At 47.8% G+C, this 22115-nt stretch overlaps 1 protein-coding gene across 1 annotated transcript; it reads left to right on the top strand.

The window, feature by feature from the left end:
• Nucleotides 1-1776: 1776 nt before the first annotated feature.
• UTP14A (UTP14A small subunit processome component) lies at nucleotides 1777-18598 on the top strand. Its single transcript, XM_052662937.1, has 15 exons — nucleotides 1777-1844; nucleotides 2769-2847; nucleotides 3676-3746; nucleotides 4222-4286; nucleotides 5980-6122; nucleotides 6428-6583; nucleotides 10964-11083; nucleotides 11182-11276; nucleotides 11888-12011; nucleotides 12094-12171; nucleotides 12615-13005; nucleotides 15064-15461; nucleotides 16181-16374; nucleotides 16504-16603; nucleotides 18168-18598. Exons 1-15 carry the CDS (start codon nucleotides 1819-1821, stop codon nucleotides 18438-18440), a joined length of 2313 nt encoding a protein of 770 aa, XP_052518897.1. The 5' UTR covers nucleotides 1777-1818; the 3' UTR covers nucleotides 18441-18598.
• The last annotated feature ends 3517 nt before the right edge of the window (nucleotides 18599-22115 follow it).

Genomic DNA, 22115 nt, shown 5'->3' with positions numbered 1-22115 from the left:
GAAGTGAAAGTCACAGTTGTGTCCATCTCTGAGACCCCATGGACTGTAGTCCATGGAATTCTCCAGGCCAGAATACTGGAGTAGGTACTCTTTCCCTTTTCCAGGTCCATGGAAGAAAATGCTATGACAAACCTAGACAGCATATTAAAAAGCAGAAACATTACTTTACTGACAAAGGTCTGTCTAGTCAAAGCTATTGTTTTTCCCAGTAGTCATGTATGGATGTGAGAGTTGGACCACAAAGAAAGCTGCGTGCCAAAGAATTGATGCTTTTGCATTGTGGTGTTGGAGAAGACTCTTGAGAGTCCCTTGGACAGCAAGGAGATCAAACCAGTCAATCCTGAAGGAAATCAGTCCTGAACATTCACTGAAGCACTGATGCTGAAGCTGAAACTCCAATACTTCGACTACCTGATGTAAAGAAGGAACTCACCGGAAAAGACCCTGATGCTGGGAAAGACTGAAGGCAGGAAGAGAAGGGGACAAGAGAGGATGAGATGGTTGGATGGCATCACCGACCTGATGGACATGGCTTTGAGCAAGCTCTGGGAGTTGGTGATGGACAAGGAAGCCTGTCCTGCTGCAGTCCATGGGGTCACAAAGAGTCAGACATGACAGAGGGACTGAACTGATACAAGCGTTAAAGGCTTAAGAAGAGCACATGGTATAAACAAAGAGCACTGAGTACAGAACCTAAGGAACATCATCATTTAGGGAGTTCGTACATGAAAGGTATCTAGCAGAGAAGACGTTGGGAAATGGTCATAAAGCTAAGATACCAGGAGAGTGGAGTCATGGGAGCCCAGGATGGAGTTGCAACCATGACAAAATCGTCTTTAACCCCAGTAGAAAGTAGGTTGTATAAGGCCATGGAACATGTTTGTTTTATTCACCAGTGTATCGCCAGTGCCAAGGGGCCTGGCATACAGTAGTTACTCAAAAACATTCTCTGAATATACCTAAGAACACAAACCAACAGCATCTAATACCACAGACTTCTGGGAAGACAAACACCGAGAAGTGTCCCTTTTATCTAGTAACAAGATGATCTTGTCCAGAATAGTTTCACCGGAATGGTGGGGTGAAAACAAAACGGGAGTGACTTCGAAAAATAAGTGTATTTTTCCGTGTATTACTTTTCTATTTTTAATTAAAGAAAAATTCTTAAAGGTTGATGGGAGAGGAGGAAGTTGCAGCCACAGACGCAGCCCATTCTTGAATGAAACTTTGTTATGTAGGAAGTAGGAACCCAGAGCTGCAATTACAAGGGGACGCGGGGTGACAAGGGATTTTTTCCTTAAGAGGGCAGGCAACTTGCTTTGTTGTTCACCGGCGGATCCCCAGGGCCTTAGCACAATGCTGGCCACTTCCCCGGCGGTCAATAACGCCTCGAGCTGGCTGGCGGCAGGCTCGCAGGACGCTGTCGATCACCGACAGACGCTGGAGCCTCTCCTTTTGGATCAGGCAGGGCCACGAAGGCTCAGCCCGGTCCCCGACAGCGCGGCACCCTCATGCTAACCTCACCCGCCCGGGCCTCCTGGAAACCCGGGCCCGGGAAGACAGACGCGGACGCGCCGAAGAGCTGAGAGGTGGGTGGGGAGAGCAGAGCTCCACCCGCTGACAGGCTTCTTCCTCCAGACTCCTGATTCCCCGCTGGCGCCTCCCAAACTGCTTAGTTCCTTGCACACCTCGGGGCGGGCCGGAAGTGACGCCGCTAGTCGCGCGTGATTGGCGGAAGCCTAAATTGCTTTGCGGCCGGTACGGAAATCTCTTTCCTTTCGACTTCCGCTCCTGGTCCATGTGAGACAGGCTGCTGAGATGAACGCGAACCAGGCTGCGGAGAGGTGAGGGGTAGCGGTCCGGGGGAGGGGGAGGGTCTGAGCCTCGCTGGGGGTCGGTTTTCCCGGCTTTTGAGAAACAGAGGCTATCTTTTAGCTGGCGACAGTTGTTCCCTTCCCGGGATCTCACCATTCGTTACTGTTTCCATGATCCATCCTTTAAAGCCCTATTGATTTAATTCGCCCCCTCCGCTCTCCATCTTCTTAGTCTCATCCCTGTTGGTCCTGTTGCTGTTTCTCCCGCTCCAGAGAAGTTAATATGTAGCACTTTCCTCATCACGTGACTCCTTTTGATGCCGCTGGTGCGGAGCGTTTCCGCCTACTGCGCAGGCAGTGACTTTGTTATAAACTCGCCTTATCTTGGAAACCTTTGTTAATTGGTGTCATCCACGACATTTTAATTAAGTACCTGCTTTGCTGAACAAGCTTCAGCTGCTTTCTTCCAATTCCCTGTTTCTCGATTTCTGAGAACAAGTGATCAAGATGTCACTTTTGAGTAAGCAGCACCTATACAGGTGTCTTCCATGTGGCGGATGCTTAGAAATATTAATGGTGAAGTTGCTTTGCCTCTAGGGCCGGCAACAGCATCTTCTGCCACCTTACCTAGGGTCTGACATTTTTATAGCCTCCCAGAGGTCCGTGGAAAATGCAGTGCTAATCAATCACTGAAGAGTGTTAGATCTTTCCATTTTCATGCAGTTCTGTATGGATACTACAAACACTGCTCAACTTTTAACGGGTGATGCCTGCCTTCTGCAGTCCAGATTGTATGTCTTGGAAAATGTCCAAAGATGCTCAGTACTACTTGGTTTGCACCTCTTCCAGGGGATAAGACTATTCTGTACTGAGAACTGAAGTTATGTTTTAGAGATCATTTCAATATAAGAAAAATTCCTTCAAGTGATAGTATTTCTCTTTTATCTCCTTTAGCAACCTCCTGGCTTCGAACCAACAGAAAGAACTAGAGGATTTGCCAAAAGACTACCCCTTGAGCGCCAGTGAAGATGAAGTGAGTGACACCTGCTAAACTGCCTTCTCCAATTTCCCTTCTGTTTCAAAATTAGGGTAGAGGACACACTTCATGGAAGGAAAAGGGGTGGCAACATTGTTTATACTTGTTCAGGTCTCACAAATAAATTACAGTCACAATTTTCCAAATTAGAGCATTCCTACTAAACCTAAGCCAAAATGGCATAAAGCAAAGAAGTGATTACCTTAGGACATACCCTGCTAATAGAAACACAAAATAAATCAAGATAAAGCATAGATGCTCACAGACAGTTAAAGCTATGGCAGCTTGATGCTGAGATGCTAAGTGTAGTTTCTGGGGAGGGGGCTCAGTGGTGCCACTTGGAGTGTGTGTGCCATATGATTTCCCTATTTCCAAGTTTTAATTTCCATAGAGAGTTACTTGATTTTCTGACTGAAATATACACATACATAATTAAGCTGGGCAGCTGCTATAGGAATTCCAGCTCTTTATTCTCCTGAGAAAACTACTTAGATTGGCTTTTTTATGTCAAGGTTCCCATGTCAGATCACACTATATATTCTATACAGAAATATTATTCTCATGGCACTTTTCTTAAAACCAATTAAGACAGAAGCATGGCATTAGCTCCTGGTTACTAAGGCTCTATATTCCTTACAGTGAGGAAATTTCGGTTTTTGAAGCAGTTCTTCCGGTTTGAGCTGGAATGCCTGCATGCCAGACCTCATCTGATTTCCCACTTCTCCACTGACCAAAAGAATGGGAGATTTTACATGTGCCTCAGTTTCCATACTGTCTTTTCCTTCCCCTCATCATTCTGATGGTTCTTCCTTTTTCTGTTTCCAGGGGGACAATGATGGAGAAAGAAAGCATCAGAAGCTTCTGGAATCAATCAGTTCACTTAATGGAAAGGATAGGTAACATTCCCTTCAATATGGACATTTCTAACTAGCTGATTCCATGGGACTTATCTGCAGCTAACATTCAGTGCCGAAGACAACATTTTTCAGCATCATTCTTAAGAGCATGTACTTTGGAGACTGTAGGTAAATCCTCTGCACATCAGCTTCTTCAAATAGAAAATAAGATTGACATGTCCCAAAGTCACTCGAATAAGTGGCAGATCGGGTATTCAGATCCAGACATGTTTGAATCCAAGTCCAATACCTTTTTCACTATGCCTACCTTGCACTGCCTTGTGTTTTTGAGAGGCTGTTTTCATTAAGAGATGGTTAAACTACTGTGTCCAGCTTAGGAACAGATTTCCTGGTTATTTTGTGACAAAACCTAATTCTAGAATAAACATGAAATGAAAGCATTGTTTGAAGAGAGGTGTTTGTTCCCCAGCAGACTGTATCCATTCTCTATGTATTCTGTTTTGCTTAATTTCAGGCAGAAATTGGCTGATAGGTCTGAGGCTAGTCTGAAGGTGTCAGAGTTCAGTGTAAGTTCTGAAGGTAAGTTAACAAAGGAAACTGTCTGCATGGACCTTGTGGAATTCCAAAAGCATAATGGTCTACTTCCCCATGGTGCCCTCTTTCCAGCTATTTTTGATGTGGTTAGTGAATCATACCATACATACTTACCCATGAGTGAATGAAGAAGGGTAATAGGGTGCTCTTGAATTTCTTCCATTTCTAAAAGAAAATGAAAAGGCCACAGTCAAGATCTGCCATAGAGCTTAATGAGCTAACTGTATCTAAGGTTATTTTTTTTCCTTACGTGTGCTCACCCAAGAAGCAATTTTTACCCCTAGGTGGGGAAATGGTATCGCCCCATTTGAGAATATATGATCTAGTAAATAGCAGAGTTGAGATTTTCACTTGACACTGAGTCTAGGTGCCAAATCTTTCCCACTGTATTCACAACTTAGGTAGAGTGAATGAGTTAGGCACTTTTAGTGATCTTTAATGTAACCTTTCAGCACTGGTAATAATGTATTCTCCCAAGCTTACCCATTCAGCAAATACTATACCTCTACTATGTATGAGTTTCAGGATTGGTTTAGATACAGAGTAAAGAATAAGTGATGGACCTCCTGGGGCTTACATTCTAAGGCAGTGAAACAGTAAGTGAATTATAACAAAATGATACAGTCAGGAGACTAAGCAGCTACTTTCCTTTGGCTGCTGCTGCTGCTAAGTCGCTTCAGTCGTGTCTGACTCTGTGCGACCCCAGAGATGGCAGCCTACCAGGCTCTTCTGTCCCTGGGATTCTCCAGGCAGGAACACTGGAGTGGGTTGCCATTTCCTTCTCCAATGCATGAGAGTGAAAGTGAAGTTGCTCAGTCGTGTTTGACTTCGCGATCACATGAACTGCAGCCTACCAGGCTCCTCCGTCCATGGGATTTTCCAAGCAAGAGTGCTGGAGTGGGTAGGCATGAATGAAATGCCTCTGAAGAGGCAAAACTTACACTGAGATCTGAATAACAAGAAAAGTCAAGCATGCAGAGACAGGGAGTAGTGTTCCAGGTGAGGGAGCAGCTGGTGCAAAGGCACTGAAGGAGATAATATGGTCAGCATGTTTGAAGAAGAGGAGCAAAGTCAGTGTGGCTGGACCATCCTCCACTTACGGATAACTTGAGATTGAAGAGGCAGACAGGGTGGTGGTTTAGTCACTAAGAATCGTGTCCAGCTCCTGTGATCCCATGGATTGTAGCCTGCCAGGCTCCTCTGTCCATGGGATTCTCCAGGCAAGAATACTGGAGTGGTTTGCCATTTCCTTCTCCAGGGGATCTTCCCAACCCAGGAATCAAACCTGGGTCCCCTGCATTGCAGGCAGATTCTTGACCCACTGAGCTGCGAGGATAATGGGGAGTCATTGGAGGACTTTCTGCAGGATCATGACATCCTGTGATTTACAATTTCAAAACACTGGTTGCTGTGTGAAGACTGAATTGCAGTGGGCAAGCGTGGAACCAGAAAGACCAGGAGAAAAGCAAATGACTGTTTTAAATAGTTTTCTCTCTTCTACACGTCAACACGTTTGGGGATGTAGGAAAGCAGTGCCATCACTCTGGCTAGTGATGGAAGTAAGAGGGCTATTCCTGCTTCCCCGCACACCTGCCTGGCTACCAGCACTTTCTGCTGAGGTGATGCTGAGGTTTTGCCTCACTTCTCAGTCTGACCAGAAAGTTTGGCCTTTCTACAGGATCAGGAGAAAAGCTAGTCCTTTCAGATCTGCTTGAGCCTGTTAAAACTTCATCTTCATTGGCTGCTGTGAAAAAGCAGCTGAATCGAGTGAAATCGAAGAAGACTGTGGAGTTACCACTTCACAGAGAAGAGATTGAGCGGGTAAGTCAAAGAAAATGTGGTCCACTAAGGGCAAGAAACTGACCAAGAAAAAAAGGGCAAGATGAGAAGCGGGGAAGTCCTGAGAAGTGGGAGGGGGGCAAGTTGTGGTTGCCTCACCTTGGAAAAGATTAAAACTAATCTCAGGGCAAGTACAATCCTGAGAAGTAAGTAAGCAAGAGCTAATCTCTAGCATCCTGATTCTTTCTTGGACTGAGTAACGTGGCCTCCTAATTTCCTGCTGGTTCTTTTGAGTTTAATGCTTCATTTCGTGGCTCTTTCTTTCTGTGTGCTTTTGCCTGTTTCAGATCCACAGAGAAGTGGCATTCAATAAAAGCTCCCAAATCCTCTCCAAATGGGATCCTGTCGTTCTGAAGAACCGGCAAGCAGAGCAGCTGGTTTTTCCCCTGAGCAAGCCCCAATCAGCCTTTGCTCCCATCGAACATGTGGTCAATGGCTGGAAGGTTAGTGCCCCTTGAAAGGTGAGGTCACACAGCATGGACATTGCAGAGCCTGCAGTTGGTCTCATTAGACGTGTTAAGCGGAAATGGCAGCTGTGGTCATTTTAGTTGAGTGATTAGAAAGGGAGGGGGTGGGAAAGCAAGATTCATAGGCGGTAGCTCACCCTTCCTCAGCTTGGAGTGTCCCCTACATGGTTGTTGTTGTTTAGTCCCTGACTTGTGTCCGACCCTGCTGCCCCTTGGACTGTAGCCTGCCAGGCTCCTCTGTCCATGGGGTTTCCCAAACAAGAATACTGGAGCAGGTTGCCATTTCCTTCTCCAGGGGATCTTCCCAACCCAGGGATCGAACCCACGTCTCCTGCAGTAGCAGGCAGATTCTTTACCACCAGGGAGGTATTCTGAGCCACCGGGGAGCCCTCCTCCCCCACATACACATGATTATCTCCATGTTTTTGTGTGACGACGTCTGATTTGCCAATAGAGAAGGAACATCATGATGTTTTCTTTTTCACACCCTGGTTTTTTAAAAGCTTTTACAGCCAGCATTCTGATCTGGGGAGAGTCAGGAACCTGGCAGCATTAATGATGCCTTAGGCGGGATATATGAGCAGCAGGACCGAAGTTTACTTGAAAAGGAACACCACATTAAAATATAGCAGATTGGTGATAATGACTAGAATCTTAGCAAGTAACTCATTATGACTGAGCTGCAGAAAATAAAAATTATATTTTAGAGCTGGGTTTCCCAAACACTAATCTGAAGCAAATTTTTCAATCATCTGAACTGTAAGGATAATTGTGAATATGGTGGTGTGGGGTTGTCAGCTATTTTTTATTATGAAGTTATTCTTTCCACTTTAATGGTGTTGAAATAGCTTATCTGTTATGAAATGGTGGTGGTGGTAAATGATGGGGCCAGAGGTGGAACAGTAGTTATGCCAATGGCAAAGTTAAAAAGTTAGTAATCCCATGTTGTACCTGAAGTGTCAGTGTTTAGTCTGAACAACTTCAGAACAGCTAGCCTTTCTTTTCCAATACACCATTGGTTATGGAGTCTATACGGGGGTGTTCTGTCTTCAGCAGAAAGATAGTCCAAAATAGCAGCGCCCAAACCCTGGAGAGATGGTTTCTCTGCTTTCTGTAAATCCCAAAATGGTGTCGTATGTGTCAGGAAGTTGAGATAATTAAAGCTCATCAAAGTAAACATGGCTTGCCGCCATAGCTAGACATTGAGCAAGGTGTTGCTTGTTATGGGGATAAACTCTGTTTCTGATGTTGTTATTGAAAGTCACCACCATTCTCTTTCTAGGATGCTTCCTTTTCCACATGAAAATGAGATCAGGTTTAAAGTGTGGCTGCAGGATGGAAGGGAGACTTTAGGAAAAAAAATTTAAGAGGTAATACAATTTGCAGGATTTGAAAATAAGTATAGAAGAAATGTAGCATTTGACCCCACCCCTGTCCCCCATCTGCTCATTTTTACCCCCATACTCTCACCCAGAGGTCACTACTCCTACAAGTTATTTGTTATTAAATTAAAAGTTTTATGGATATATTTATGTTTATCTCATTTTTTAAAATCAAAAAAGTAGTAGTAATCTACTCCACACTGTTCTGCACCTTGCTTTTTCCAAATGCTGGTGTGATCTTGGAGGTGGCAGGCAAATGCCAAATTGGTCAGTAAAGATGAGAGTGGGGGAGGGGTTGCACTGAGAATGGTGCAGCCAGTCTGAGGTTCATTTTTGCGAAATTATACCAACATGGCACAGAGAAGTCAGGGGGTCCTTGGTGACTAGTAGCACCTTAGAAGGCAGAGCCCAGAGGCTAGCAGTATACTAGTGTTCCTGGAAATAAAGAATCTAAAAAGTCAGCACTTACAGTTTTGGTCCAGCTACCTAAAATTCCATTTGACTCTAGCTGAGAAGCATTAAAGGGGATAATGCGTGAGAAAGCATTTGTAAACGGCAAAGTGCTAGAAATGGGGTAAGGTAACTTACCACCCACTCCCTTCTTCCCTCCCCTAGCAGCTGGCACCACCATTTCCAGAAGTGTGCTCCTCAAAACCTTCCTTTCTCAGTGTGCCTGGGGGTGGGCTAGGGGGTATTGGCAGAGTCTGGTTGCTAGAAAATAGCACATGCCACTCTTGAGAGTTGGGCAGACCACGGTGTATGCCAGACACCCTTTTAAATGGTATGAAAAGATGGTAAAGAAACCCCTTTGACTTAGAGGACAAAGTGATGTTATTAATCAAACCCACTGAATTTTAAACTTTACAAAAATGAAGTAAAGCTTGTCAGTTGATGAGGAACATGCTTTGGAAAGAGCTGGTCCCTGTTCTGTCACCCTCTTCCCTACTACCTTCCTGAAACTTCTTTCAAAATGCATTAGTGAGGGGCCTCCCAATGGCCACATCCCAGGTCTGTGTCTTCAGCCTATTTGACACCATTAACATATCGTGATTAAAACTGCTGCCTTGGAACATAGGCTTGCTGTTGTTTTCGTGTCAGTTTTGGTTTTTATCTGACTTTCTTAGTCCTTTTTTATTCTTGGGCTGTAAACATGGTACAGATCACTGTCAACTCCTGATTTCTGGACCCGTGTTGCACATGACTCACAGGCCTCAACTTGACACACGACAAAGTACGCCTAGTATTTTCCTTCCCCAGACACTTAAGCTGTACTATGACCTTCATGCTGTACCTCAGTCAGTGACATAACTCCTCCCCGCAACTGCCAGCCCATGCAGGGGGTGAGTCCTATAATTCTGTCTCACAGCCCTGGTTCCTTGTGTTATTTTCATTTGACACTTTCCATAGAACCCCTTACACAGTCACCAGGCTTTTCTCTCCAAAACACAGCACCAGTTGTCACTTTTCTGCTTAAAATCCTTCAAAAGGCTCTCCACTTACAGAATAAGACAGAAGTACCTGGCATCTTAGCTACACCGGACAATGCATTGTTCCCTAACATATTTTTCCCTTCCCTAGATCTGTGTTTTGCTTATACACGTCTCTCCCTTTAGGTTTTTTTTTTTTTTCCCCTCCTTGTAGAATTCTGCTGATGCCTCAAAGCCTAATTCAAAAAGTCTCTTCCTTCCCCAAGCCTACCCCATCTCCTAATCGGAATTGTTCCTTCCTCTGTGATTACTCCTATGGACTTTTAACCCATCATGTTGGTGATGGTGCAGTGTCTTTCCTCTGAAAGGCTATGAGCTCTATGAGGACAGGAACTATCTTAATTAATTGTGTATTCCTAGCACCCCACACAAGTGCCTGGAATGTAGCTACAATCAATAAGTGTTTGTAAATTGAATTGAGTCAGAGGGAGATTACAACATTGTAATATAAATCATTTTATAGCCTGTGATTGGTCACTACTGCAGATACTAAAAGTGGAAGAACATGCACCTTTACTGTTCAGTAGAATAGGTTTATGGTTCGATCAGTAGGGTAGTGTAACATGGGATGATGTGTGTTTATGCATTTGTCCAGATATTTGTAAGTTTAACACTGACTGTGATATATATGGCTTTTCAAGAAAACCACATAAAATATGTGCATGAGGTTTGAAACTGGCTCTTGCCCAGGGCTATCTTTATGCCTTGCCAAAGTGGACCATGACATGATCAGCCTGATTATTTTAGCCATCCTTACAATATCAGTCAAGCAGCAAATGGGGTCTTTTGTTGACATGTGAAGTCACTGGTTCAGTGCATTTCGTTTCATTAGCATAGACACCACCTAGCATGCAAAGTTATCTGGAAAGTGAAGCATCAGAGCCAAGTTAAAAATTGACTAGAGTTAAATTTGAACTGTCAGGAAGCGGGCTAATTACCTGGAGGTCATTTTGTTAAAGGCGGTGTCTTTTTGTGTTCATCTTAAGACCTAACCTCCCCTTTCCTCTAGAAATATTCTTAAAGGCAGGCTGATACAGATCTGAGGTCCCTAACTTTGTGTTAAAAGTAATCTGCTTCAAATATACGTAAGAATTCAGGGACCATTTTGTTTTGCATCTCTCTAGACTGACAATTTGGTACTGCTGTTCCTCTGTCCTGCAGGCATTTACCTTAAGAGCATCCTGCTTTGATTCTTAAGAGAATGGTATTGTTTTATATATATTGGTCATCTGAACACAGAGTGATTCCCTTGGTAATATTAGAGAGTAACCTCAGAGGCCCCTTGCTGAAGTTACCTTAAATCAGAATAAAATGTAAGGCTTGATCTGCACCCTTGAACAGCAAGCCTAGAACCCCCTTCTTTTGCTGTAACAGCCCATCCTGTCCAGTTTGTGATTCCAGTCACTGTGTAGATGGCCAAAGGATTGTAAAGAGGGAGACTCTAGGAGCATGACTTAAGACTTAGAGTGTTCTGTTACCTCCTTAAGGCAAGAACTCCCCTGGAGCAGGAGATTTTTAATCTTCTCCATAAGAACAAGCAGCCTGTGACAGACCCTTTACTGACTCCCATGGAAAAGGCCTCTCTCAAAGCTATGAGCCTGGAAGAGGTAAGTGTGATAAGCCCTTTGATCCACCCAGACATGCTCTGTTTCTCCCAGCATTTACCATCAATCCTAGGGGTCACTGTAAATGTCATTCATTATAGGTAAAGATGCGCCGAGCAGAGCTTCAAAGGGCCCGGGCCCTGCAATCCTACTATGAGGCCAGGGCTCGAAGAGAGAAGAGAATCAAAAGCAAAAAGTAAGGAAGCCCCTGTGAACCAGCCTTGGGTTCCATGGGAAAGCGGCATGGCTAATCTCAAGTCCTTAGGAGAGAACCTTTCCCATGGCAGCTGTGGGGTCCTGTAGGAAAAGTCCCAAAGAGGAGTGACTGGCCTCTTTTTTCCTCACACCAACCTCAGAGAGTTTTGCCTGCTTAAGTGGTGCCTGCTCCTCTGGCTTTGGCTTTCCATCTTGGATTTGCTAAAAAAGAGGACTGTTCAGTTACTTTCACTCCCTTCCAGGGCATCACAGAGTGGTTCTGCTAAATGAGCTCTGACTTCAACAGCTATGAAGCCAATAGGGCTTCCTTCCTGCCTTTTTTGCCTTTTGGGATCATGTTCTGCTCTTCCCTTGTGCTTGTGCTCTAGAAGCGGAGGGAACTCATTTGTGGAGGTCTGCCCTTGGGGGCTGCAGGGACTGAGGGTCCCACCAAGCCTCGCAGGTCTCCAGCCGGCTCCCTGCAGTCAGCTAGCTCTGTGACATCCAGTCCATCCCTGGCATTAGGAGACCCCTCGTGTGGTGAGGGCACTTACGTGTGTGGCACCAGTGGTTCAGCTATATCTCTTCCCTCATACCTCTCTCACCCTATAGGTATCACAGAATTCTGAAGAAAGGAAAGGCCAAGCAAGCCTTAAAAGATTTTGAGAAGCTGCAGAAGGTCAATCCTGCTGCAGCACTAGAAGAACTAGAAAAACTCGATAAGGCCAGAATGATGGTGAGGCTGCCTCTGGCCCCCAACCCTTGAACCTGCTTTCCCTAGAAAGCAATAAGGAGCTCACTGTGCCCTTTCTTTCCAGGAGCGAATGAGCCTTAAGCACCAGAACAGTGGGAAATGGGCAAAATCAAAGGCAATTATGGCCAAATATGACATGGAGGTAAGACACCATCAGGGTGAAAGGAGATATGGAATTGGAGGAAAGAAAGGCAAAGCAGTCCATAATGATGCTAGCAGAAGCAGAGTTGGGAAAAAAAGCCATGTGGATGAATGGAAAACCAGGAATCTAAAAAGGCATCAGAAAATTTCTAAGGCAGAGAGGAAAATTATGTGGAAAAGGAGAGATTAAAAGGGAAACAGCACCAAAGGCAAGAAGAGAGGAGTTGTATGTTAAAAAAAAAAAAAAATTGTTTCACATGTCGATTCCTTGAGGACAAAGAATTTGTCTTCCATTTTGTTCCATACCTGTTAACACAATGGTGTATACGCAGTTTAAATGGTAGGTACCAGGAAGCTTGAGAGGAGGCAGCTCTGAGGAGTGGACTGGGAGAGGTGTGACTGCGGTCACTAATGATAGGCGCTCGTGCTATGACTTTCCCCCAGGCTCGCCAGGCTATGCAGGAACAGCTGGCCAGGAACAAAGAGCTGACACAGAAGGTCCGGGCGGCCTCTGAGAGTGAGGAAGAGGAGGAAGGCCAGGAGGAAGAGGAAGAACCTCTTGTCCCTGACATGGTGAATGGGGTGCAGATAAAGGCAAATGGACTGAACCCCTGGATGGTCCAGAATCGCTTCACTGATGCCAAAGAGGCTGAGATCCAGAAAGACCTGGAAGATCCTGCTGAGCCTGAAGCCCAGGAGACTTCTGAAAGTGAGGAAGAAAGAGCAGTGGTGGAGGAAGAAACTCTCTTGAAAGAATTTGAGGAAAGGCGATCACTTAGACAGAAGTCTGAGCTCAACCACATGGCGGAGCCAGTGCACAGCCGTGTAACAAAGGGTGAGCAGTGGTACACCACAGGGGGGTGCTGCCTGGTGCTGGTGCTGGTGCTCTTGGCCAACTGAGAGGAAAACTGTGCCCGCCCACCCGCGCTGCAGAGATTAGGCTCTAGGGCCTTTCAAGAGAGTGCCATGGGTCCCTGAAGAGAAAATACATTCGTAATGACTGTTTTTCTTCAAAGGCATTTCATAAGCAGGCATCCCCATGGCTCTAGAGTATGTATTCAGTCTTCAGAAAGACAGAAGTACACCATCCTTGAAGGAGGGGCGGGAGTAAACATCACTGGGACCTGCAAGCCAGAGATCAGTGTAGTGGGCTGGTAAATCTGAAAATTGTTCACACCCATAGATGCAAAGGTATATTTGGAGATATTATGAAATGTCTTCAGATCATCGCTGCAGTTGTCTGCTTTTTGGGGGAGGAGGAGTAGCATTTTTAGCACTCTGTTAATGTTGGTTGATATGTTGATGGGGGTGTGACTTTTTTGATAGGAATGAATGACTGACTACAGGTACGGGGTAAATTAGAATTGTTAGCCCATGCTCAGACTCGATTTGCATATTATATATATTAGCAATCTTGGCACCCTTGAGGCAGGTTGGAGCTCGTGTTCTGGGGACAGAGCAGGGTGTTATAAAGCCTGCTCAGGAAACTAACTGCACTCAGAAACCACCTGGTCTGGTCAGATTCCCGGGTCCAATTATATTTCCTATAAGAATAATGAATGCATTTACATGACAACAAGATTCTGTTTTTCCATGGTTAAAAAAAAATTTTTTTAGAGCTGTCGTTTAGAATGTATTGGGGGACCTTTGGGGTTTTCAGCTTAAGAGTTCCAGGGTTAGTAATTATAAGTAGTCACTTCCGAGAGGATTGTAGAAAGCACTAGCCACAGGCCAGGATGGTTCCTCCCAGACCCCTCAAAAATTGCCTATCTAGTGAAATATATCAAACAGTTGGTTGTGGAATGAAAGGTAGATAAGAGACGTGGGTTCGACCCCTGGGTCAGGGAGATCTGGAGGAGAACATGGCAACCCACTCCAGTATTCTTGCCTAGAGGATCCCACGGACAGAGGAGCCTGGCGGGCTACAGTCCATGGGGTTGCAAAGAGTCTGATATGACTGAAGCAACTTAGCATATACAGATGATAAATATGAAAGATCTCAAACCTTTGGGGAAATAGTATCCTAAAATAGTGGGAAAGCATGGACCCCAAACAAAATGAGCAAGGAAAGTTGATCCTTGACAATAAACACACATATCCTCAGGCCAGATCTAAGTAGCTTGTGCCATTGACTTCAAGCCAGAGCTAGAGAAAAGGATGAACTTGGGAACAGGAGCAACTTGAGTGAACGCAGGGTACAGTCTTGAAGCATGTCACAGCCATGTCTCCCTCGGGGCTTTCAGAGACTAGTGGTGTTTGCTCTGCTCAGATGGCCCTGGTGCCTGGCAAGTGCGAGCTACTTGACTGCCACAGCAGGTTGTGAGATGCTGCTTTAAGGTAAAACAATGCTGGATACAGTTTTTACAAGTAGAAAATTACAGTGTAAATTACAAATAGGACGTCACAGTTTTTAGAAATTACAAATAATATTGTGTTGGCCAAATAGTTCCTTGGGGTTTTTCCCGTAAGGTGCAACAGAAAAATCTGAGTGTTTTGGCCAACTCAATAAATGACAACAAAGTTGCTTTTAGAAGCCAGTTGCTAAAACAGCTTTTTTAATAAAAATGTGGAATTTGGAGCGATCCTCCCAAGTAGAGCCTACTCTCTGGGCAAATTAAGCCACGGCTCTTATTTATACAGAGTCACTGGCAAAGCTGGGAACAGGACCCAGAACATCCACTTCCTAACGTGCTGCTTTTAAATCCTAAACTCCATTGCCTGTGACTTGACAGGTAGTGAACTCACCAGGAGATCTAATGAATGGCATATTCTCTTACCCATTTGTCGTCATTAGCCTGTCTCCCCTGGTGCCCCATGCCCAGCAAGAGGTCAGTAAATGCTTGTGAGACACCACCCACCCTACTTTTCTGACACCTTTCATTGCTTCCCCCAGATCCTAGCAGCCAGGAGGTGCTGTCCGAATTGAGGGCACTGTGTCAGAAACTCACCACGGAGAACCATCAGTCAGGGAAGCAAGAACTGAGTTCAGCGAGGACAGCTCAGAGAGAGGAACCTGCCAGGGAGGAAGAGGAGCCCATGTTGCTGCAGAGGCCAAAGAGAGCTCGGACTCTGGACGAGCTGGAGGAGCTGGGCAGAGAAGAGTGTGTTGAAAACAAGGAGCTTCCCAGAACTGCAGTGGAAGGGCTGCAGTTGGAGAAGAATCTAAGTAATCATATTGGCGCCCCCAAGGAGAAGAAGAGGAAGGAGCAAATGATTGATCTCCAGAACCTCCTAACCACAAAATCGCCTTCCGTGAAGTCCTTGGCAGTTCCTACGACTGTACAGGAGTTGGTGAGCAGAGCCAGGGTCGCGGGGGGAATCAGAGCTGGCGTGGAAAGTGTCCTTCCTGCACGAGCAATAGAATCGAAAGTTTTGTGCTGGGGGCACATGGCAGTAGTTGAGAGGTCCGGAATAGTATTGCCCAGGCTGGTCCCAGTGACAGCTTAATAGATGCAATTATGTGAGTGCCGCTGAGACTCCCTCATCTTAAATTCTGAGCCACCACATCCTCCCTGTCCTGTGACTCTAAAGCCCTCACAGGACAGAGGGACTCATTCAAAGATCTGGCCAGATGCCAGGCAGGACAACTCAAAGGTGAGTGAGTTTTGCTCTACTCAGTGGGATCTCAAATGGTCTGGGGCTCCCTGATTAAGTCATTGAAACTGCTCAAGTGAGGAGCCCCGGCACCTGTCTTTTCAGGGATATAAACTGAAGGACTCCCACATTCTGGCCAGGCCCACTTGGAGCTCCCCCTCCTGACACTGAGTGGTTCCTTCCTCCACCCTACAGTTTCCTTCTTGAAAGTTTTAAATCATGTCCTCTGATAACAAGCTAGGAATATTTACCCTAGAGAGAAGATCAGAGCTTGGTTGGCTGCCGGTTGGTTTGTAGTGCAAGACCATCATTGTTCCGCACTTCCCCCTAGAGGGCGCTAGAATGTCACAACCCAACCATCTTGCCACAAACCTCGGCTCAGGAGGCAAGCCGTAACTATTCTTGTTTCTTCCTAGGAAGATGAAGAAGAGAGAGATCAAAGGCAGATAATAAAGGAAGCTTTTGCTGGGGATGATGTCATCAGAGACTTCTTGAAAGAGAAGAGGGAAGCTATGGAGGCGAGTAAGCCAAAGGACCTGGACCTGACTCTGCCTGGCTGGGGCGAGTGGGGTGGTATGGGCCTGAAGCCCAGTGCCAAGAAGAGACGCAGGTAAGTACAGGAAAGAAAGCCCGTTCAAAGGGCACCAGGTTCTCCCACTTCACCCTCACGTGTCCTCTCTGCCCTTTTGACTAAGTCCTTAATGCTCTTAGTCAGACACCCTGCTGTTCTGCTTTCCAGGTTTCTCATTAAAGCCCCTGAGGGTCCTCCAAGGAAAGACAAGAATTTGCCAAACGTGATTATCAATGAGAAGCGGAACCCCCATGCAGCAGCTCATCAGGTGAGGGATAGAGAGCAATTTAGCAGCCTCCTCCTTCTGCTGCCTGGCTCTCCTCCTCGGGAGGAGCGTTCTAGGGCTCTGTGGTCAAGAGCGGGGTGTGATCTTGACCACAGATCAGATCTATTCTTGTTTTCACTGGCTCTGAGATGAATAATTCCCCAGATTGACTCTGCTGTTTTAATTACTGGGTGGGTAGGTTAAAACTGAATCTTTGTAGCATTGGTGAGGCCCCCAAATTTGCATTTTCAGCCAGTACCCCAGAAAATGCTGATGCAAATGGGTCTGACAAAACTCAGAGTTGCTATGCTTCAGGCTTGTGCTTATAGTCCAGGTAATGTTTGGAGGCTATAGGTTTAACCTACGTCCTAAGAAAAATGACGAACTTGTTCAGGACAGTGAAAGGATGTAAAACTGTATCATATGATAATAAGCTAGGGATGTTTACCCAAGAGAAGAGCAAACTTGAGCACAATCATGGCTTTCAACTTTATTGAAGGCTTTTGTGTGGAGTGCAGCCACAGAACATAGAAGTTAGAGGAAAGGCAGGATTCCCATTCAAGGAAAAACTTTCTGCTGGTCCAAAGAGAGAAGGGGTTGCTCTGGGGGTGTGAGCATGCATAGAGGGGACTTGGGAATGAGATGGGACTCAGTGACCTTTACGTTCCCTTCAGTTCTGAAAATCTATGACCCCGAGATCTACCCTAGTCAGTTTAATATTGAAATGAGTTGTATTTTTCATTCTAAAGAGGGGGGAGCTATTTAATAGGTACAGAAGAGAGGAGAAAAATATGATTTCAATAATACTCTGTCAACCCCACTAAGACCCTCCCTTAACCTAAAGAATCTGTGTCCTTCACCACCACCAGGACTGCCTGGCAGTACTCAAGCTTCTCTTTGAGTGTTCCATTGAGTATCTCCAGAGACTACTGATTGTAACTTCCCCATTTTTCTTGCTTATGTCTTTTTGCTCCTCTTTGGCCTTTGGGGAAGCATTTAAAGATTATTTAAGTCTGAAACCAGCACTGTGGTGGAATGCAAAAGAGTCCTGGGCAAAGAAATGAGACTTGGGAAGAGCATGAAGCTGAGTGTAGTAGCCTGGTGGAGTTCAGGATTTGGGAGTAAATCTTTGGGTTCCTTAAAACATCAATGCTATGAATCAAGGGAAGGAAAAGGAAGGGGACAAAGAGGCAGGAGAGGCACAGATAAACCAGTACTCAGATGTCTGGTAGTCACAATGCTATATAGGAAGACCCATTAGGGGCCAGCAACCCTGCAGCTAGTTAGTATTCCTCTTGCCACAGGGGCCTTGTTGGGATGGTTTTTCATCCCTCCATGGTTGGGCAAGCCTGGGGAAAGGGAGTTTCTGATCCCAATTAGTTCCCTCCCAAGTGTCATCAAGCAGCTTGGCACTCCTAAGGTTGGATGGGTGCGCGGCCATACCTTGGCCACTCGGTAGCTACAGCCATTGTGTAGGACTGAGGCTTATGTGCTAAAACTCCCTGGCCAGCTGCCATTAGAGTTTACAGCCTTGGCTCAGGCCAAGTCACTCTGCCTTCCTTTCCAGGTGCAGGTGCTTCCGCATCCATTCACACACCATCGACAATTTGAAAGGACCATCCAGACCCCGGTAGGATCTACATGGAACACCCAGAGGGCCTTCCAAAAGCTGACCATGCCCAAGGTTGTCACCAAGCCAGGCCATATCATTAAGCCTATCAAAGCAGAGGATGTGGGCTACCGATCTTCCTCAAGGTCGGACCTCTCTGTCGTACAGAGGAATCCAAAACGACTCTCCATACGTCACAAAAAACATCTGGAGAATAACTGTGTGGATTGAATTGCTGAAGTAGTGACACCATGGTGCCGGGAACCAATAGCCCTGACTGTTCCTCCACTGGCCTGGTTTTAGTTGGAGCTGCAAGATGATTCCAAAACAAGCTTAGCACACCATGGGTGTAGTTAAGCCACATTTTAGAAATAAAGGCATTTTTATCTAACTGGAATGTTTACTATGTTGTTATTTTCTTACCAAGGACGAAGTTGTCCTAAATTGGACTGGAGGGAAGTTACCCTAGCCTATGACCTTAAGTCCATGTCAGATATAACCATAAATAATCAGTTTAATAAGTCAGAAATAGTAACTAAATATTGTATATTCTCAACCTCTGGGCCTAGCAGCAGTATGCACAAATCAGGCAATTGGATTCTGCTCAGGGCTAGTCCTGGGCTTCCCATGTGGCGCTAGTGGTAAAGAACCTGCCTGCCAATGCAAGAGATGTAAGAGACACAGGTTCGATCCCTGGGTTGGGAAGATTCCCTGGAGGAAGGCACCGCAACCACTCCAGTATGGAGAATTTATGTGTGAGCCTCCCAGCTCACAGGTTGCAGTCTAGAGTAGTTAGCACTTTTAGTCTTACTTTATAGATGAGGTATATGAGCTTTCAGACATAAAGCTCTATTCACTTTACTTCCTAATGAAGGGCCAACTCCTCACCATTGTTTATGATTTATTCAGGTGTTACTTTGCTATATGGCAGTTAGTGGTCAGCTTCTCAGCTCTGAGGAACCTGCCTTTCTCTGGATGACCATATGTATCAAAAGGGCCCCTGCAGCCAGAGATTCCTAACAAGAAATTGGAGAAACCCCCTCTGATACGGAAAGGACATAGCCACTAGCGCACTTCACCTACTGTCTTGGAGATAGGTCCCCACAGCCTTTTTAGACCTTTTCAATTTTTATGTCACAACCTTATGAGAATCTTAAATTATGAACCCTCACCAGAAAAACAAACACCTACACGATTTTACATACAGCTTCAGGAGCTTTGCAGACATTTGAAATCCTGGGGTAAAAGTTCTGCCCCTCCACGAATTTCCTTTTGCAATTCTCCCCACCAGTATGGCTCTTTTTTTCTGAGCCCATCACTCCCCAAATCAGTTTCTACCTCAGTGGTAACTAGTCACAATGCCTTTATTTTATAGGTTTAAGATTTCAGTTAGTGACCGAGTAAGCACTGGGACCCTAGACTTAACTCTGAAGCCAAAAGCCACGCCACACATGTCTCAAATTCCCAGTGGCAGCTGTGGACCCGGGCTAACACTGCTCATCCTCTCAAGAACCTGCCCGGTGCTAGGAAGGGAACTGAGTATGTTGATCGTGTTCAGAGCTCAAGGGGTATTTTTAAATTATCCACTGGTTTGAAATTATCTGCGATCCACTTGCTGGCTGACACTGCCCGTATGGAGGAATGGGGGACCCCTGCCAATTCCTGCCTCTCTTTAAGAGACCTTAAGCTTCTCTTGCACTCTTTTGAGCACAAAGCTCCCACTTCTGTCCCACCCACCCCCCCAAAATCGAAGCACCCAATCAAGTGCCCCCAGTAAACGGCCAATCCCTTTCTACTTTCTCGGGACCCTCCTCAGCGCCGTGTGTTCCCCGCGGCCCACGAGTGATGCAAACGACCCTATCCTTCCAAGGGGAGGGCAGGCGCTGGAACGTGCTATAAACGACTCCCACTCCCTGCCTTCCAAGCCCCCAAACGGATTCGATTGTTGTTCCGTGGGGCTTTTTTTTTCTTTTCTTCCTCCGAACCTCCGAAGTGTTCTCCCTTCCCATTGGCCAGAGCTGCCCCTTGACGCCACCCTGGCCTTGCTCGCTGATTGGTCCATTCTGGATGTGCCCAAGCCTTTTTCCCAGGGTGTGGCCCCCCCGCCCCCAACAGGGTTCTGACCCCTGGCTCCTCCCTTCCCTCCCAGCCCCCCTCTCTGTTCCGAATGGTACCGCCCTGGCTCGGCTCCCCCACGGCCCAGGCCCCTGCCCTTAGGGCCCCCGGACGGGGCGGGGCACGCTGGGGACGGGCAGAGGGCGGTGGTGGCGCCTTCCTGCCGAGCCCGAGACCGCCTCCGCCACCCTTCTGCAGCCCTCGTAGGTCCCACTTTCCCCTGGGCAGTTTTCGTCCAGCCTCAGTAGTCCCGTCCCGTCTGTGCGGCCCCCACCGTGGTCTTTAGGTCATCCCGATCGGCAGCGTTAAATCGCTGCCCTCAGCGCTCCACACACGCCCATCCGCCTCCACCCTCGGGTTCTTGCAGCACTCTCTCCCCGCGTCTGCTCACCCTTCCCCTCCCAAGCCCGCCGAAGCCCCGGCCCGCCTTCCTCGCGGACTGTCCTTCCTCAGGATCCCCCTCCCTGTGTGTGGCCCTTCCTCCCAGCGGCCTCCCCTTCGCGGCTTCCCCTCCCCTTCGTGGCCAGCGTGGTGGAGCACTCCGGGCCCACCCCGCCTTTCTCCGTACCCCGCGCTCCCTTCTTATGTTGTCCCTTCACGTCCCTCGCTAAGTCCCTCCCTCCCCAGCCCCCCCCCCGCACCCGTACACACATACCCCTCCCTCCGAGGCGTCCCCCGGCGCCCCTCCCCTATCCCCGCTTGTCCACGCCCCTCCCACCCACCCCGTCCTTTTGTCTCCTCTTTGGTCTCTAAGTCCCCCGCCCCTCCCTCACTCCCGCCCTCGCTCCCCGCGAGCACGCTCTTATCTTCCCCGGGTCCCGGCGTCCCGCCCCCTGGCCGCGCCCCGCCGGCCCCCTCCCTCCCACGGCCCCATCTCGGCCCTCGGCGCTCCGCCCTCCCCCCCGCGGCTCCGGGCCCGCCAGCCCGGCCGACCTCCCGGGTTCCCGGCTCGCTCCTCCCGCCGCCGCCGCCGCCGCGGCTCCCTGACCCACCCTTCCCGGCCCGGAGGCTTGCGCTCCAGCGCAGTTCCCCCCCGCACACACACGCACTCCCTCGGCCCCACTTCGCCCGGGCGGCCCTGCGGTGGCCAGACCCGAGAGGCGCGCAGCCTGCCCTCGGGGGAGCCTCGGCGCCCCGCGGCCACGGGCACCTCGCGGGCGGGCACACCTCTCGGGAGCGCGAACCCAGGCCAGGTCGCTCCCCCACCCACCCAGCCCGGACCCCGGCCGCCGCCCGGGACGCAGGCGCCCGTCGGAAGTGTTTGAAGGACCCGGTGGGCCGCGGTGTCTCCCGCAACCGGGGCCTGGCCAGTGCGCCGCAGGGACACGCTGCGACCTGACCGACCGGGATGGTTTTACCCAGAGCTTCCTCCCGGCTCCCGCCTCAAACCTGTCCCTTCAACGCGCACAGCGGGCACTCGGCGGCGAGCGGGATGAAGTGGAGGGGAACTGTCCCGAAAATACGCTGAGGGACCTTAGCAGGGGACCGTGAGGCTCAGAGAGGCAAGGGCCAGTGACACACCCCGGCCACCCAAGGAGAAAGGGCGAGCCCACGACGATCGCCTCGGCCCCCGCCTCCCAGTCCCGGGCTGCCCACCTCGCAGCGTAGAGCGATGTTGCCTCTAGCCTTTTGTATCCACCCCACTCGCTGGAGCACTGGAATTAAACGTCAGTCGGGACGGGAGACGCGGCTCAAGAGAAAACCCAACCACAGGCCAATGGGCACTTAAAAAAAAAAAATTCTATCCTGCGATGCCCACGTTGAAGGCGTTTCCTCGCCTGAACCTCTCCC

Source organism: Budorcas taxicolor, chromosome X (assembly GCF_023091745.1).
Source record: "Budorcas taxicolor isolate Tak-1 chromosome X, Takin1.1, whole genome shotgun sequence".
Lineage (NCBI taxonomy): Eukaryota > Metazoa > Chordata > Mammalia > Artiodactyla > Bovidae > Budorcas > Budorcas taxicolor.
This window is presented reverse-complemented; position numbering and strand designations above follow the sequence as displayed.

Coding starts and splice junctions, on each gene's coding strand:
- UTP14A (XM_052662937.1), top strand. CDS start 1,819: ATGAACGCGAACCAGGCTGCGGAGAG. Junction 12,012..12,093: donor TCGATAAGGCCAGAATGATG/GTGAGGCTGCCT, acceptor CTTTCTTTCCAG/GAGCGAATGAGCCTTAAGCA. Junction 15,462..16,180: donor CTACGACTGTACAGGAGTTG/GTGAGCAGAGCC, acceptor GTTTCTTCCTAG/GAAGATGAAGAAGAGAGAGA.